Source organism: Bos indicus x Bos taurus, chromosome 26 (genome assembly GCF_003369695.1).
Source record: "Bos indicus x Bos taurus breed Angus x Brahman F1 hybrid chromosome 26, Bos_hybrid_MaternalHap_v2.0, whole genome shotgun sequence".
Taxonomy (NCBI): domain Eukaryota; kingdom Metazoa; phylum Chordata; class Mammalia; order Artiodactyla; family Bovidae; genus Bos; species Bos indicus x Bos taurus.
Genome location: NC_040101.1, coordinates 27,625,173 through 27,639,227, shown reverse-complemented (window position 1 = coordinate 27,639,227; position 14,055 = coordinate 27,625,173). Strand labels below are relative to the sequence as shown.

The following is a 14,055-nucleotide window of genomic DNA, read 5'->3' as shown; positions in this document are numbered from 1 at the left end:
TATGCAGTGAGGAAAGAAAGTGTGTTTGCTTGCTAGGAATCTTATGCAGGGTGCTGCAGCTAAGCCTGCTTCTTATCAGTAAGATGCGGATAAAGGTCACCTTGGGGAGTAGCCAGAAGGAAGTAAACCTATGCAAACTTCTTGCCACGATAGCTGGCAGAAAACATTCATTCAGTGACGTCAGCACTCTTCCATCCTTCACATTACCAGGTATTTCTGAGTCCACTGAACTCAGAATTGAGTCCCTGCCGCTCAGGTCTTGGTTTCTGAGGAGGAACCAAGGACCAGGCTGTGGTAGGGCCCAGTTATCTTACAAGACATAAAGCACAAAGACAAGAATATGCTCCAAAGTCCCACAGGACTCTATTCCCCGTCCCCTTTTTAGAGGCCTGTCTCAGGTAATATTTCTTCCATGAAAGTAAAATTTATCACAGAATTACATCCTTGAGATTCCAAGATCAAAAAAGGCCTTCAGTTTGGAATTCTGGAATCTACTAAAAAGTTCCTCCCCTTCCCTCCTCAAAGTCATAGCCACATCCTGAGAGATTACAAGTTTGAAGACCCCACTCTGCTTCCTCCCAGCCCTCATCTTTACAGATCCCATTCTTGGAAATCACCCCTGTGCAGATAGGGAGGCCAGCTCAGTCAACAGCACTCTTCTGCACTTTCGGAACTTAATGTTTGCAGGGACCTCTTTTGTCCAAATGGAGAAGGCAATTGCCCACTCCAGTACTTCTGCCTGGAAAATCCCATGGACGGAGGAGCCTGGTAGGCTGCAGTCCATGGGGTCACTAGGAGTCGGACACGACTAAGCGACTTCACTTGCACTTTTCACTTTCATGCATTGGAGAAGGAAATGGCAACCCACTCCAGTGTTCTTGCCTGGAGAATCCCAGGGACGGGGGAGCCTGGTGGGCTGCCGTCTATGGGGTCGCACAGAGTCGGACACGACTGAAGCGACTTAGCAGCAGCAGCAGCAGCTTTTGTCCAAAGACAGATCTTCTAAACCAGATAAAAATATTCACAGACTGAAATCTCAAACGCCTACAGGGCCAGACAGGTAAAGTAGATGAATTAAGAAGGCGGACATTAATTAGTGGAGAGTGGTGGGGGACAGTGGTGAACAGGAACGCACACTTAACACATAAGTGGCAGGGGCACCTCAGCTCCGCCCATCATGGCCATCCCAGCTTTTCCCTCGGCTTCTCTCCATTCCCTGCAACTCAGGCTCTCGCGCCGCACCTCCCTCTCCTCTCTTCCCCGGGGCGTTGCAGGCTTTCGGTGCAGCCACCCAACCCGGGCGCCCCCGAGAGCCGCAGAGGAGAAGCTGATGCGGTGCTCTCTGACGGAGACCCACTTTTCCCCTGGGAACCCCGAGCGGGCTGAAGGACGGGACAAAGCCGCGCCCTGAGGGTCTACACTCTAACTGGAAAAACAGGGCCTCACGCCCGGGAGCCCCGGGGTGGGTGTGAGAGTACAGCACACCTCGCAGAAAACACTAATCTCCCAGTGGATTAAAGCGGGCGAGGGCAGGGTCAAGGGACGCGATAGAACCGCGCAGTTTGCAGATGGGAAACCCCCATCGCTCAGGAACCCCTCCACACAAGTCACTTCCAAACCAGACGATTCTCGGCGAGGGGCTCATCAGACAGGCGTTGGCTCCTACACAAATGGCTCTGTCCCCTCGCCCTCGGTCCGGGGCGCGCGCAGCTGCAGGAGTCACTGCGCTTCCCCGCCCCCGCTCCTGGAGGCCCCCCTCTCCCCTCTCCCCTCTCCGCCCGACCCGAGCAGGAGCTCCGCCCCCAACGCGCCGCCCCAGTCGTCCCCCCACCCCCCACGCCTTAAAACCCCGTGCACGCCGCCCCACCGCGCCCCGCCCGGCGCACCTCTCCTCTCCTCGCCAGCGCCAGCCGCAGCCGCAGCCGCTCTCCCGGCCCTGGTCTCGGCACCATGAGCTTCGGCTCGGAGCACTACCTGTGCGCCTCCTCCTCTTACCGCAAGGTGTTCGGGGACGGCTCGCGCCTGTCCTCGCGCCTCTCCGGGGCTGGCGGCTCGGGGAGCTTCCGCTCGCAGTCGCTGTCCCGCAGCAATGTGGCCTCCTCGGCCGCCTGCTCCTCGGCCTCGTCGCTCGGCCTGGGCCTGGCCTACCGCCGGTCCCCGGCGTCCGACGGGCTGGACCTGAGTCAGGCGGCGGCGCGCACCAATGAGTACAAGATCATCCGCACTAACGAGAAGGAGCAGCTGCAGGGTCTCAACGACCGCTTCGCCGTGTTCATCGAGAAGGTGCACCAGCTGGAGACGCAGAACCGAGCGCTCGAGGCCGAGCTGGCCGCGCTGCGGCAGCGCCACGCCGAGCCGTCGCGCGTCGGCGAGCTCTTCCAGCGCGAGCTGCGCGATCTGCGCGCGCAGCTGGAGGAGGCTAGTTCGGCGCGCGCGCAGGCCCTGCTGGAGCGCGACGGGCTGGCCGAGGAGGTGCAGCGGCTGCGGGCGCGCTGCGAGGAGGAGAGCCGGGGGCGCGAAGGGGCCGAGCGCGCCCTGAAGGCGCAGCAGCGCGACGTGGACGGCGCCACGCTTGCCCGCCTGGATCTGGAGAAGAAGGTAGAGTCACTGCTGGACGAGCTGGCCTTCGTGCGCCAGGTGCACGACGAGGAGGTGGCCGAGCTGCTGGCCACGCTGCAGGCGTCTTCGCAGGCCGCGGCCGAGGTGGACGTGGCTGTGGCTAAACCAGATCTGAGTTCGGCGCTGAGGGAGATCCGCGCCCAGTATGAGTCGCTGGCCGCCAAGAACTTGCAGTCGGCCGAGGAGTGGTACAAGTCCAAGTTTGCCAACCTGAACGAGCAGGCGGCGCGCAGCACCGAGGCCATCCGGGCCAGCCGCGAGGAGATTCACGAGTACCGGCGCCAGCTGCAGGCACGCACCATCGAGATCGAGGGCCTGCGCGGGGCCAATGAGTCCCTGGAGAGGCAGATCCTGGAGCTGGAGGAGCGACACAGTGCCGAGGTGGCCAGCTACCAGGTAAAGGTTGGAGCGCCGCGTAGAGAAGGGAGCCCTCTGCTCTCCAGCGCGTATTTCTCGCACGGTTGGGGCCCTCGAAATCAAGGGGCGGATAAAGGAGGGGACGGAAAGCGCCCCGCCCAGAGGCACTGGCAAACAAAAAGCCCTGGAGCCTCTCTCGCTAATTTTAGGGGCCTGGACGCCCTCTTTCCCTGCCCCTCACTTGCGTCCCTGTCTGAGCCCTTCTAACAAAGAAGCCCTCAAGCTTCAGCAGGTGGGCATAAACACGCTGGCGACCTGAAGAACAACCCCTCCCAAAGAGGGGTGAGCGCAATAGGGGTAGGTCGCAGCCTCTCCGTGGTTGGCGGTGCTGTTTCTGCTGTCTGGCTTGTTTGATTGACTTTGAAATGCTTTCTGTGCGTCCTGGGAATATTTCTGCACTTGGGTGGGGGAAGAATGCGAGACTATACTGGCAAGAGTTCTATCCCGTTGTCTTGACTTTTGCTCTCAAAGGAGTAGAGACTGGCAGTCAAGGAGATGAGTGATTGGGCTAGTAATAACCGCCCTGCTCTGTTCTCCCCCAGCATACACTCAGTTCCCTCGGCCACTGACTTACGGTATTTCTTCCTAAAGAAAGCATTACAGACGTTAGGAAAGGAGGATGGTAGGGCGCTGTCCTCGGTGCTGATCTAGAGTTCTTCCCATCTCAGAATTTCCCTCCTGTCTCTTGTCCCAGTTATGACTCTCTAGACAATTAACTGCTTCGATTTTTTTTTTTCTCAACACAAACACATCAGTCTCGGCTACCTGCAATCAAGGGTCACCTCGTGGACAGCATCAATTTTCACGTTCATGGATGGCTTAGCATTTAACAAAAACCACTTAGTCTGCCCCGCAGCAGTGAAGTCCCACTCGAAAATTCCCATTTCCTTAACATTTTTCCATCCTAAGTGCATGTGATAAATCACAGAGATGAGTGCATCTTTGTTATAGGTCACTTATTTTTTCCCCATCTTTGCCTGTCCTCTAAGGTCCTGTGAAGGTATCGATTGGCTCTTTCCTCCTTTTCTCTCCAAACAAAGGCCACTGCACCTTCAGTTTTACTACATGGAACATTCTGGGCTTATGACCACAAAGGACACAGAGACAGGTGAAAAGTGTGGAAAAGAATCTAAATAGTGTGGTTCAGTTTCAAGGTGCAATAAAAGTTCCATTGGATAGAATGCTAATAGTTCAGAAACTTGCAATAATTCATTCTACCAAGCTCAAAGTTTCCATTTGATAAAATTAATTATGTTTAGGAACATTAAGAAAATCAATCAAGAAAGCAGTGAATCCTCAAAGTGCTATTTTTGTCTGGAGCCAGAGAATTATTATGGGTGTGCAGTATTTGCTGTTCATTATAAATAGCTCCCTTTGATAAATGAAGAAAGCTTGCTTGGGCTATTTATTTTGGTATTTATAATTACAGTAATATTCAAATAAATACTTTTATTCCACTTCAAAATGTTTAACTTGAACTTTTCACTATGTGGCCTAGCTCTCAATGGCCTGAACTAATTACATTTAGTTAATTGAGACTTCGTATTTTCTTCTAGAAGCTTCAAAGGATGGGCTACATGGTCTTCTGCTGGGCTAGCCCAGTATTTCTCTAAAAAGGATAACTTACCCATAATCACCATCTGAATTGGGCTTTGCCATGTCCTCTGGTTGCTTGGTGTAGCCCCTATATTCTAAGAAATAGTGACAGTATTGTCTGGTTTGTTTTGTTTGCTTTAAAAGGCTTTCAATGTTAGACAATAGTAGGGTCATCCAGACTAGCCTGCAGAAAACAAAAAACAACAGAAACTGCGGCATCTGCAGCTCTGCAGTGCTGCCCCCATCAGCCGTAGCCTCAGTGGACCTGCTGAGAATGGAAGAGGAGCTCAGACAACAGATATATATATCTATATAAAAGCTGAGGAGGGGTGCACATCTTCACCTGCGGGTCCTGAAGCCACAAGGGTGTCATCAGGCTGTTGTGACAATCTTAGCAGCGCTGATTGAGATGAAAAGCCGCCTTCCCCACAGTGAGATTCAGCCATTGTTTTCTTGCCCTCTAACCCCTCCCCCTCCCCTTTCACTGCAGTGATGGGAGGCTGTTCTCTTTCTTCTGCTTCAGAGATTAGTGGTAGGCCCATTTTCCTTTGCAGGTTTGCCACCCTCTTAAAGGCAGAGGAAGGCCCCATTAAAGTCACGTTTTCCCTGCCCCAGAGAGCTGACAGCCTATTTGAGGAAAGAAAGCTTATCACACTTTTGAAAGGGTGAAGAATGATTCAAGGTGACATATTAATAGTGAGTATACCGTGGTGTATGCAAGGGTTGAATCAGGCGACACGAAAAATTAAGAGGTGCTAGGACTATTGTCCTCAGAAGCCAAACAGAGCCATCCTCTTTAACTAAAGGCTTTCCATTTCTGACACAGGGTGATTCTGGTTCCTGCTTCACCACCATTAGAGTCCCTGTTCTGCCAAAGATGCCTAAGGACATTTTTGGACGGTACTGGGGGCCCTGGCCCTGTATGATGGTCAATCTTGGAAAGCTGAAGCTTTCCTTGAAAGACCTTGCGGAACAATCAGGATCACACCATCAGTTAATGCTCTCCAGGGAGATGAGCCAAGTCTGCCCTCTTCTCTCCAGTATGAGATTGAAATGTAGCCTAATTAAACAGCAGGAAGGGGCTGGCCCCTTGGAGATTGGGGGTGGCAGTGGCTGCATATAAATCTATAACCTGATAGATCCATTTCTGAAATTAGAATTCAAGAAAAAGGTCTTCATTTGGTCCCCTTCTCTCTCTTTTTTTTCAACTCTTCCATATGTTTTTTGCTTTCTTTTGTTCTGTTTTTGTCCCCTCTACCTCAGTATATTAGGGCTTCCCTGGTGGCTCAGTGGTAAAGAATCTGCCTGCCAATGCAGGAGATGCAGGTTTGATCCCTGGGGATCAGGAAGATTCCCCTGGAGGAGGAAATGGTAACCTTCTCTAGTATTCTTGCCTGGGAAATCCCATGGACAAAGGAGCCTGGTGGGCTAAAGTCCATGGGATCACAAAGAGACATGACTTAGCAACTAAACACCAAACATACCACCTCACTGTATTATTGCCACCTGGCCCACCCTGATAGAGCCCTTACAGAAAAACTAGTGGTTCCTAAACCCATTGACCCGCCAAGGTTACTTGGGGGCTTAACAGAAAGAGTCTCAGGCTTACTCCCAAAGATATGGATTCAGTAGTTTGCAGGTGGGGCCCAAGAATATGCAGTTTCAATAAAAGCACTGCAGCCTATCAATTCCTCAGACTGATTTGGGGGTGCACTGACTTAAACCACCTTTCCCAGTGTAAACCAGCCTATAGAAATACTTATAGTGCAACATTTTTAAAGTATTGTAGAAAAAATCATGGGAAGAAACAAAGATAGGAGTGAGAAAAGGCAGCAGAGTGACCTGTGAGTGTACCACATATAGAAATCCTCTCTCTCCACCTTCGTTATCAGACAGAGCAGTAATTCTGAACAGCCTTCTTCAATCAGATGGTGCCGCACTCACTACTGTTCCCCTGGGTGAGGGCCCCTAAAAGTGATGAACCCACAGCTCTGTCTGTTGACCTGCGCGCCACTGCAGATGTTCTGGTGGCCTGTTCTCTCTCTTACTCCCAGTCCACATCCTTCGAGCCCCGAGGAGGATGCTCAGCACTCTGGTTAGCCATTCCAGGAGAGACCCTTGGAATGGGAGTGCCTCTCTCCTGTTCCCTCAGTCTAAGTCAGCAGCTGCTGCGTGGTTGGGGGAGGGGGCAGACTGCAGCGCTTTGCTCAGATTTCCAGCTGGAGGCCATCTTTGGCAGGGCTTTTGAAGGGCAATGCAAGACTGCCTAGGGTGGGGAAGAAAGCGCAGACAAAGAGCCTAGATGTTGAAGAGCAGGGGTCAGCAGTCAGCATAGTTTCTTCTAAAAAGAGCAAAGTCATGCTTTATGTCTACACTGATCCATAAAATAGACCTGTGAAATGTGTGGCAGAAAAGTTCAAGGAAATCTCATCTATCTAGAACTCAGGTCCCCAGCAACCTCTCATTCAGAAAACAGCTGTGAAACAAAAATAATTTTTTTAAAAGGAACTAATTAACCTGCTGATGTGACACATCTGTCTCTAAATCACATATTCGGAAGTTGGCCCCTCTGTTGCCCCCCAGCTTATTTGTTACTTTACTTTGTGATTCTAAAGCACTTTGCTATTTGGATTTCAAGCCTGCGGCAAGATAGAGAAGAGGAACCACCGGAGTCAGGCATTGTCAGGAGTGAGTAGCAGATTAGTTCAACTTTCAGGACAAAGAAAACCACTAGTAGCAAACACTAGTTCAAATACTGCTCTCAGGGGCCATTTAGGGAAAATACACAGCCTTATATATACCTTAGTTGACCTAAAAGATAAAACACATCACAGAATTCTAGAGAAATAATTGATCATTATCTTAATCCTTAGTTGCTGAGAAAGGTTGCATTTTGTTTAGTATCCTAGGAAAGAGTAGTACAAAGCACTTTAGAAAAGTTTTTATTTACATTTGTTATTAAAAACTGTTATGGAAACCTGGGTGTCCAGAGCTGAAAAGCCTGTGGCTGTTTTGAAGAATGAAGTATTATATTAAATTCTGGAATTTAAGGTTTTAACTTTGTACCTTCCTATCTGGAGAAAGAAAATAATATCCTTTAAATGAAAAAAAAAAAAAATCCAACTGTTATGGAGATGTACATCTTCGTGAAAAACAAAAAATAATCCAGTGCTTTATGGGATTTGCCTCCAACTCTCCAATGTTAAAGTTTTATTATACGTTGCTTTCTTTAGTTATCTAAGCCAGAGGTTGCCTATTTCTGGGATCTAATCCCTGATGATCCAAGGTGGAGCCGATGTAATAATAGAAATAAAGTGCACAACAAATGCAGTGTGATTGAATCATTCCAAAACCATCCCCTCCCCTCAATCCGTGGAAAAATTGTTTTCCACGAAACCAGTCCCCAGTGCCACAAAGGGTTGGGACCGCTGATCTAAGGGGTTGTAGGGAGGGCTCGTGATCAATTTGTCCATATCATTAAAAAGGTAGAGTCACATGGTATGATATTAACAATAATAAAAATTACTAACATTTAGTAAGCAGTTCCTAGGTACCAAATGTTGTTCTAATGACTATTATCTAATTGACCAGATAATGAACTCATCACATCATAATGTGAGGTGCATTAAATTGAAATCCTCACTTGAGGATCTCAGAATACCTCAGAAAAGAAGAAACATTATAATTTCCCATATACAGAAATGGAAGTTTCAAAGAAAGTAGAGTATAGAAAACTGAGGTATGTTAGATGTTGGTGTCAGGGCAAGAAATGCAATCCAAAGATCTTGATGCAATCCTCTTTTTTTCCTCCTGTAACATTTCTCCTGCCCCTCTGTATAATGAGAATACTTGCTCCCCTTTCTCCTTTTCCTTCACCTTAGACTCTTTTCCCCTTACCACAGTATATTGATTCTCTTACTCCTAGGGCATCACTAGATTTGCTTGTAGCTCAGATGGTAGAGTCTGCCTGCAATGCAGGACAACTGGGTTCAATCCCTGGGACAGGAAGATCCCCTGGAGAAGGAAATGGCAACCCACTCCAATATTCTTGTCTGGAAAATCCCATGAACGGAGGAGACTTGTGGGCTACGGTCCATGGGGTTGCAAAGAGTCGGACACAACTGAGCAACTAACACTATTTAACCTCAAATATAGCAACTATCAAGTAAAATTTCTTGACAAAAATCCCTTTAAACTCTTATGATCTCTTAACACACTTTGGAATATTTCCACCATTGTTCAGTGTATTATATATTTTCCTCACTGCTTATCATTCCTTGCTCTGAACCCATCATTCCTTGCTCTGAACCCATCAGTTAATTGGGTTTTTTCTTTGCAGTATTCCTGTCAATATTTATAGAACAGGTAGGTGGTATGAATTTTAATTCTTTCTGCAGATTCTTTTGATTTGGAAGTTTGCACCCCCTGATCTATCAGCCCTGGCTTTCACCAGCATTTTATCATCCCTACAAGGGAAGTTCAAAGGGTTCCTCAGCACTTTCTTGAGGTTTCTGATATATTTATCTGCATGACTGTTTCATAAAAATAACTCTCAGCCACTGTACTCACCATGTTGAGAATTGCAACTGAATTATATGAGTTATTTGCTCAGAATAAGAAAAATTCATTCAACAATCATTCATTGAGCATCTCCAGTGTTCATTGTGCTAGGCTATGGGCTTCCCGGGGTGAACTAGACAGACGGCTTCCATGTAAATTACATCCCAGTACAATAGTTTTCTACCAGTGGATTTACCCTCCCAGGGCCATTTAGCAATGTCTGGAGACATTGCTGGTTATCACAGCTGGGAGAGAAGGTGCTGCTGGCATCTAGTTGATAGAGGTCAGGAATGCTGCTAAAAATCCTACATTCACAGCGACAGCTCCCCTCAACAAAGAATTATCCATATAATAAGAGCTAAAAAGCAGAGTGGCCACTTTCAGGTGGGGGCTTTTTTCTGAAGATACTTTTTTTAAAGTTTTCACAAATTTCCTTCATGGGCTAGCAGTTTCCCCGGCTTAAGGTAAAAGTACATGCTAGATCAGTGTGGAGAGGGTACTTAAATTGGATGCTGAAGACCTGAGTAAAGGACATTTGAACTGAATCTTGTATGACATGAAGTCAGCCATGTGAAGACCCACCACAGAGCATTCCAAACAGAGGAAAGAGCTAGTCTAATGGGCCTGCGATAGCAGTGAACTTGGTAAGTTTAAGGAGCAAAAGAGAAGGCCACGGTAACTAAAACATACTGAGCAAGGTGAAAAGTATAGGCTGTGCTGAGAAGTTTGCACTTAATTCCAAAGCTGTTGGAGGGTGTTAAGTAGATGAGGAATAGGATCTGCTGTGTTTTTAAAAGATCCTCTCGTTTCTCAAGAATCACAGATTTAAACCTTTTTTTCTTCTGTGCCTGGTTTTGTACCTGGAGGAACTTAAAGCACAAGTATTATATGAACTTAAGTTTCTTTTTTTAAAAAATTATAATTTCAATCTGCCATTTGGATTAAAAAAAAAAAAATTCCTTGAAGTGTCTATGCTTCCTATCTGTCATGTAAAGTTCGGTCAGTGAAGTGATTGACTAGCAGACTTCATGAAACCATCACAATGAATGGAGGCAGAGACTTGCCATCCTCTCTGGGCTCTCCACAGTTGGCATTTTCTGAATCTAAGCTCCTGACCTGAGCCTTTGGTTTCAAAAAGGACATTCAACAACTGAGTGATTCAGCAGTAATACAATAGCAAGGGAGGGACAGTAAGTGAGTAAAACATAAATATCTTCCCGGTGTTTAGTTGAGAACCCTGTGACCCCTGATAGAAATGTATCCAGATCTCCTGGGACCTTTATGGAAAAATTAAGATGTTGGGACCCCATCCTGGAACAGTTGGATCAGAATCTGGGCTGAGGGACAGGTATGGATTTTTAATGTGTAGGCAGAGTTGAGAATCCTTGCTTTCTCAATCTCAATGAATGTCGGCCAGTTTGGCCTACATATATTGGATTTGTGTTGCTGCTTTTCAGGATAACATTGGGCAGCTGGAGAATGATCTGAGGAACACCAAGAGTGAGATGGCGCGCCACCTTCGGGAATACCAGGACTTGCTCAATGTCAAAATGGCTCTTGACATTGAGATAGCAGCTTACAGGTATGTCACAGGGCATGCTCACCTAGGCAGATCCTATCACCTGGGGCATCGCTACCCACATAAGTGGTTTTAGGCTCCAGTTTATGGGTGAAGCAGGGGATGAGGAAAGGCATCACTGCCTCCTTTCAGGTAAGCTGACCCTTACGTCCCTCAACTTGGTTAGGTCCCAGCTCCACCCCACTAGTGCCTGGAGGCCTGGAGCAGTCTACCCGCCTCTGCAGAGATTTAAGGCAATAATGTGAGTGCACAGAGGTTGAAGTAAAACCCACCAGACTCTAACTTTAAAAACAGGGTTCATACAACATAGAAAGTCCTCACAGATGAAGTATGCTCCTGGATACCTGTGTAAGTAAACATTTACCTTAAAAAAAATGACAGCAGCTACTACTTTTTGGATGACTACTGTGTGCTAGGCACTATATTAGATTCTGCATATAAATTATCTAGGTATCAGGTTATATCATCATTTTGCAGATGAGGAAACTTGAACAATAGACTGTGTAACTTGCTGAAAATCACAGTGTTGGTAAATGAAAGAGTTCAGATTCAACCTCAGATCTGTCTGAGAATTTTTTCTTTTATTCTGACACTTTGTATACTACTTTAAAGCTCCCAGAGGATTTGATAGTGTTTTGGGTTTCTGTTTCTTTTTTTAAACGATAAAAGTTACCAGAATTATGAGAGGAAAAGAAAGATACTGGAGCCATTCTGTTATGATGCTGTTTAGGCCAGGCTGGGAAAAAGCTTGGTATCTGAAACAGGTTACTTCCTTGGTTTCTATTATTGCTGATTCCATTTCCTTTGTACCCTGACATGCTGAAAAAATACAGATCTCAAGTTCAGGCTGAATTAGGCAGTTTCTTTGTGGACTTCTTACCTTCTTATCCCTGTTGCACTTAAGGTATTAATTAGTAAATTACTTCTCCGTAGATCTTTGTAGACTCTTAAGTGCCAAAACTGGGTGTGATGAAACCAAGGGGGAGTTGAAGGTTTTTTTTTTTTTTTTAATGTATTTGCAAATAAGATAGGTTTCCCCTTGACAGTGCTTTAAACATAGCTGGTGCTAAAGGCGTGTGTGTGTGTGTGCGTGCGCTGGATGAAAAGGTGTGTGTGTATGCTGGATAAAGTCCAAGTCTTTGGCCTTGAAATTCAATATTTATTGGTCTCAATGTCATGAAGAAACTGTGAAATCTGAAATCTGAAGTCTTTCTGAAATGAATAGGGGATGGATGGTTAAATTCTTTCAGAAGTTGCAAGTTGACTTCCTAAGAGTTTTTCTCTGTTGGATTTACAGGAAGCTGCTGGAAGGCGAAGAGACACGTTTCAGCACCAGTGGATTAAGCATTTCGGGGCTGAATCCACTTCCCAACCCAAGCTATCTGCTCCCACCTAGAATCCTCAGTTCTACTACCTCCAAAGGGTCAGCCACTGGGCTGTCTCTTAAGAAAGAGGAGGAGGAAGAGGAGGCTTCTAAGATAGCCTCAAAGAAAACCTCCCAGATAGGGGAAAGTTTTGAAGAAATATTGGAGGAGACAGTGATATCTACTAAGAAAACCGAGAAATCAAATATAGAAGAAACCACCATTTCAAGCCAAAAAATATAATTCTCTTGCTTAAAAAAAGTTAATGCTTAGGAGGGGATAATACACACTTGACTTGTCAAACAGCCTATTCCTGATCCAAAACACCTGTCGCCACTCCACATTGTCTTCAAGGCTTCAGTCTCATATTTAGCATCGAATACTTACTTTCTCTAATAAGAAATCCACACCTTAGATTGGAGCAAACCGCAGTCCTAGAGCAATCACAGAGGAGTTATCTAAGAATGCAGCTTTCTCACCTAAAGCTCAGGCTTCACAGCTATAGATGATTCAGGTACAGAGGAAGTACAAACGAAGGTGCTAAATCTGTGATCATCACCATCTTGCTGTGAACTGAAATTAAAACCTATATTCACTCACCATACCCAGCCGTTACCCAGCTATGTAATCTCACTCTAGATACCTAAAACATAAAATCACTGCCAGAGATAAACCCACAGTCCACACCCGACACCACTCGATAGAATTGTTTCACAAATGATAGGTGTTTGTTTAATGGGTATTTTCCCTCTCACCCCGCTGCAATTCCATATATCCTTTCTTCCATTCAGGAAAAAAAAAAAAAAAAGGATAGTGTAGTATTTGTCCTTTTAAAACACATTTAGGTTCTTCTCAAAAGAACTTAACCCCTTTAGCTCTCTCTGCTCAGTAAGTAGAATTAGATGCATGTTGACCATTTCTATGATTCGTGTAATGACTTCTCCCTGTCCATTTCATGTCCTTTTAATTATATACTTTAAAAAAAAAGGCAGTGATAAGTTTTGTGGGTTACCCCTTAGCTTATTCAAATCCATTTAATTAGGAAAAAGGAATAGTTTATTAAGAATGTAGCTTTTCACCTTAACTTTAGAAGCACACTCATAGTTAATCCCAAACTGTGATTAAGCTGACCTTAGATTTAGAAGTGTAAGCTAGAAGAGGTGAGTATTTGTATGAAGGGGAAAAGACAAGGTCTCATTTATCCGTGGCAGTTCATTTGTGGTGATAGAGAATTAGCTGTTCATGCCTTTAACCTTAAAATCCTCGTATTTCCCTCCCCACTGGTCTAGGTCCTAAAAAGGCCTTGTCTTCACACTTATGCCTTTTAAGAATGCTAAATGTAGATTATCTTATCACCAGGACACAATGCTCCTGCCCAAAAGTAAAGAGTCCCTTCTGGTCAATCAACACCACAGCAAATAAATATAAAAAAGAAATCTTGATCTTCTAACAGTCTTGCCCAACAGATTTCCTGTTGCTGCATAGTTGGTGGGGTCTTGCTCCCCTGCTGGAGAGGAAGAGACTCTCAGACCAGAGAAGGGGCACAGATGTCCTGCTCGCACGCTAGGAAATAGGTTCTAGGAAGTCCAGTTTTCATTTGCCCAGCTGTGTAGCACCTGCATTGCCCAGTCTTCCACATGTGCCAAGTTTGATGCAGAATTAATTCTCTGTCAGAGTCACTTCCACAGATCTGAAGAGTTGCCATATGTGTGTCACACATCTCCATTTCCGTGGTGAAAAGGACATGATGCTTTTACTCAACTTTCTGATCCTAGCACGTGCTTTAGCCGTTCAAGGAACTTGAAAGAATACGTTTCTCTTCTTCCTTTCCCTCACTCCATTCCTGTCTTTACTCCTTACACTTACTGTAAAACATTAGTAAAATAAGAATTAAAAGTCACACGAATCCCATCAACATAA

General features: G+C 46.1%; 1 protein-coding gene across 1 annotated transcript; it reads left to right on the top strand.

Moving 5' to 3' along the window:
• The first annotated feature begins 1,864 nt into the window (after positions 1–1,864).
• Positions 1,865–14,055, top strand: INA (internexin neuronal intermediate filament protein alpha). Its single transcript, XM_027529001.1, has 3 exons — positions 1,865–3,015; positions 10,650–10,774; positions 12,069–14,055. Exons 1-3 carry the CDS (start codon positions 1,951–1,953, stop codon positions 12,376–12,378), a joined length of 1,500 nt encoding a protein of 499 aa, XP_027384802.1. The 5' UTR covers positions 1,865–1,950; the 3' UTR covers positions 12,379–14,055.